At 31.5% G+C, this 4,512-nt stretch overlaps 1 protein-coding gene across 1 annotated transcript in view; it reads right to left on the reverse strand.

Moving 5' to 3' along the window:
* Positions 1 to 19: 19 nt before the first annotated feature.
* LOC117100061 overlaps positions 20 to 4,512 on the reverse strand; it is an 8,629-nt gene continuing 4,136 nt past the window's right edge. The window contains exons 3-6 of the mRNA XM_033239611.1: positions 4,352 to 4,462; positions 1,755 to 1,868; positions 1,227 to 1,329; positions 20 to 352 (exon numbers count right to left, since the gene is read on the reverse strand). Of these exons, the coding sequence (XP_033095502.1) occupies positions 183 to 352; positions 1,227 to 1,329; positions 1,755 to 1,868; positions 4,352 to 4,462 (498 nt within the window). The 3' untranslated portion in view covers positions 20 to 182. The remainder of the gene's footprint in view (positions 353 to 1,226; positions 1,330 to 1,754; positions 1,869 to 4,351; positions 4,463 to 4,512) is intronic.

A 4,512-nucleotide genomic window follows, 5' to 3' on the forward strand; every position in this document is an offset into this window, starting at 1 on the left:
TATAAATAAATGTGTGGAAATGGATTGATATTAATGAATGATACATTCATTTAAGTTGTCGATTATTGAATTTAATACAAAGAATATTTGAATTACAGGTTAATTAAAAATCATTATTGAAGGCTTCAACTAATTCAACTGGTTAACTAACGTAGCGAAAGCAACCACTGAATATATTTAGCTTACGTATTCCTTAAAAATGACTTGATAGTAGATGTTTTTCCAACCCTCTCGAGGCCCATGAAAACTGTCCTTCCTTGATTAACCTCTGCTTCTCCCTCAGCTAGAGCATCATTAAAAGCTTCCATTGCTTCGTGCCCACGCGCCAAGATTTCCATTGGAACCATCCCCGCTTTAAGTATAAATATTTCTGATTTACACATTGAATTACCTCATGAAATTTGTTATATATGAAAAGAAATCGATAATATTATTGAGGCCTGCAATGTCGTTATTTACTAGAGAGGTCTTTAACCTATTCATTCATCTGTAGGCATACACATTTTTCATTGCTTTAATTGTGATAGTTGCATCTCTTTCCCCATAACAATATTCTTATCAATGGTGCAACGATTACGTTGATCATACCCATTTGTGATTACGGACAGCAGTTTAACCCAGATAAAAGCAACTTGCAAAACAAAAAAAAAAGGATTAAAACTTATTTATTCCAAAAAGAGGAGGAATAAACTACGATGGGGAACAGAAAAAATATAGGCCTAGAGTATTAGTTTTATTTTCATCATTGAATACTGTAAATGTTTTACAGTATTATATTCAATGATATACTGAATGATATTGCTATCATTCTGTGGGAATCAAGCATAAAAAAGGCTGTAAAAAATCACAAAGCGCAACTAACAGCGGCCCCTGGATCACTAATCAAAATACCGTAAATAATACCACTTAAAGATTAGGTTTCTTATTTACTGTGTTTAAACATTAAGTACTGTATGATACACATAAATGACACATAAAAAATGAATGTACATTTGGTGTTTCATGAATTTCATACTAAATATACAGTAAAGCCGTTGAGAAGTCCACTGTGTGGACGAAAGCTAGAGAATAAAGTATATATTGTTAGTCTCAAAAGTGCTGCTGTCATTTGCTTTATATTGTTCTATACTAAATATACACAATGCGAAAATATACTATCAATTTCAAAATGATTTATACAAAACAAACACAAATAAATATGAAATATGTTGGTATGAACAGCTCACTTTGTAAGAGACGCATGAGCATTTCTTTCTGTTCTTTTCTGTTTCTAGAATCGTACTTCCTACATGTGTTGTGCACATACATGTCAGCTGGAGTTTGACCATCCTGCAACGACAATCACATATCATACCTCATGAAATTAATTAATATTAATCAAGAAATACAATTACATTAAAGCTTCAACAAATGTTACACAAAAAAAACAACAAACAACTGAATTGAATAAATTTACCTATCAATTTAATTAATCTTTAATTCTACATTTGCATCTTGTAGAGATTCATGTTAACAATAAAACGCTGAAGAAAATCAATGGTTGTTACAACGATCGTGAATAAATATTTCGCCTGAGTGTATAGGCCGAAATCCTATTATCATTAGTCGTCACTACCATATCGACATTATGGTTGCCATCAATCATTTTAGTATGCTCCTTCACCATCATTATTATCAAAATATTCATAATAATAATAATAGGCCTAATAATAATAATAATAATAATAATAATCTTCGTCATTTATCTACTTTACCTCATTTTTTAACTTAGCATTTCCTCCATACGTTAATAAATAACGTGTTGCATCTGTGTGATCTCGGTATGAATGGTCAGCTCGTAACAACCAGTGAAGTGGAGTATTGCCCACCTGTAACACAATTGAAAACAGTGTTATTCAGTGAGAGCTCATAACCATACAAATAATTGAAAGCATAATGTGAATAATAATCCAGACACAGTCAACACCTCTGTAAACAAGAAAAATGATGCCATCTAAAACATTACAGTTAAAATTTAGGTAAATATAACCAACTTGTACTTTGTATAAAATACATTTTTCATTCAATACAATAATTTAATAAGTACTATCATGTTATACTAAAAATGTCCTTTATGATGATTATTCCATTCTATTCAATTTATTTTATTGCTGCATTTTTTCATCATAAGAAATTAGGCCAAACAACAAAAGTTATTGTGTTGGCTACAACCAATCAAACCAAAATGTTCGAAAATTGAGGGTCATCATTTTATTTTATTTTATTACTTACTACAATGAAAAATATATTCAATGAGCTAAGAAATGTGGAATAAGCTTATCTTGCAACGGTAGGCGATGCAACAGTGTTATTTAATTGTTCATGCTTTGTCTCGCGTACACATATACTTAGGCTAGACTACATAGATGTGTATAGGCAGTAACAACAGTAATGATAATAATAATGACAAAACAAACTTCATTTATAATAAAGTTTATTTTGGTCAATAATGCGTACTGTAATAAAATTAAAATAATAAAGTTTATGCTCGTATAATGTGTTTGTATGCATAGTTTAACCTTCGTATATTATAATATAAAACTAAACTGATTGTTTTATGGTAAGTCAATCACTCTCTACTGTACTGCAATATTCAACCTGTTGTTGTAGCGGTTGTCGATTGTTTTGATCACTACACATTAGTTGTGCGTATGCCGATTGTCAGTTGACCAGGCAATAGTGAAGAAATGAATAGAAAGTCCTAGGCAAGTGTATAATAAATAGGAACCTTTAGCCTGATTTTTGCAAAAATCTCATTATGTATAGTTTGACCTACTTGATTATTTGGATAAAACAAAGCCCATATGAACACTGAATTTCAACTGAAGAAAAAAGTGCATCCTAATGCATGCTAGATGCATGCTAATGCTTAATTAATTATAAAACTTATACTAAAGAGAAGAAAATATTTTAAACTATCATTAAAAGTTTACCCCAAATTTCACAGACTTGTGGTTCCTGAATTATGTCAAGGAGGTAGTAGGTTGAGTCTAATAAATACCCGTAGTAAACATACAGTGGAATTTAACCTTTCTTCCTATTCAAATCCTAATAAATTAACTAAAGTTTGTCAAAAAAGTGGCCAGGTTGAAACCTTGCTGTATTTTTTTAACTGTTTTCTGTACAGCCTTTTTAATTGTTCATGCTTTGTCTCGCGTACACATATACTTAGGCTGGACTACATAGCCCGGCCTAGCCTAGGCCTACATACATACGGATTATGACCGGTTGAGCCGCCGACAAGTTGAGCCGCCTTTCATTTCTATGGAACGCCAAGCATGTCTCACGGTGAATGTAGTGCGTTAATTGCGTCGTATTTCAATTAACTTATTCGTTCTTGGTACTGTTGTTTGGGATGTATTTCAGTTTATTTACTCAATTATTTCAATTTATTTAATACTCGGTTTTTGCACTGATTTATTAAATATTTTTGGGACTTAATTTCAAATTATTTACTTGTTCTTTCTATCGTTTTAATTTTGTGAGTATTTGCTCAGTCAGCTTGCCTGATAGTAAACAAAAAACTCCATACATTCTTATCATTTATTATATATAAGTTCAACAAATGTACAAAAAATAAAAATATATAAATTACTAAACAATTAAATTACATTTTTAATAAGATTCTGCAATTATACAACTTCATTTATTTTTATAAAAATGTAGTACATAAAATAATCAAAATTCTAATTTTCAATTACACAACTTATACATCACGAACGGCAATACGAGCAAATCAACTGACAAGAATGTGGGATGAATAATGTTGCTGGTATCCGGGGCAAGCCGACTACATTCACTGACAGACGCACTTGGCGTTCCATAGAAATTACCGGCGGCTCAACTTGTCGGCGGCTCAACCGGTCATATCCCATACATACATATGTAGAAATAGGCCTATGTAATGCAAAATGTAATCATCATATTGTGTGTACAATACTAAGAGAAACAAAATCAATTCCAAAAATGGCTGAAAAAAGCTGATTTTCCGAAATTTTAAACACGCTTTTTACTTATTATGAGTGATTCAGAAACATTCATTCGCTCGGCTATCACAACATGGACGCCCTATGTCATACTGTCAAGAAATTTTGATTCAGAATCATTAATGTGCATTGGCTTTCACTCAACGGTTAAAACCACACAATAAAGCAATTGAACATTAATAGAAGTAATAAATACAGTATTTTACAGCCATAATTATATTTAATATTAAATATTTAGTTATAATTTTATGAGTAATTTATTAATACATAATGACGATTTGTCATTCAGTGTTTACAATGAATAATGTGTTGTTTCCTATACGTACCCTGTCTTGCCTATTCACATTGCCTGCAGAAATCCTGAGTGCTTCTCTCAGTTGCTGAGTGTAGCCGAGATCAGCAATGCGATGTAGAATACAATCAGGAGGACCAATGAACTACACAATGAACAAGGAATATGAAAACAGAGAATATACAACACATCATC

This window comes from Anneissia japonica, unplaced genomic scaffold (assembly GCF_011630105.1).
Source record: "Anneissia japonica isolate Jap-2015-1 unplaced genomic scaffold, ASM1163010v1 scaffold288057_len103349_cov133, whole genome shotgun sequence".
Classification (NCBI taxonomy): Eukaryota; Metazoa; Echinodermata; class Crinoidea; order Comatulida; family Comatulidae; genus Anneissia; species Anneissia japonica.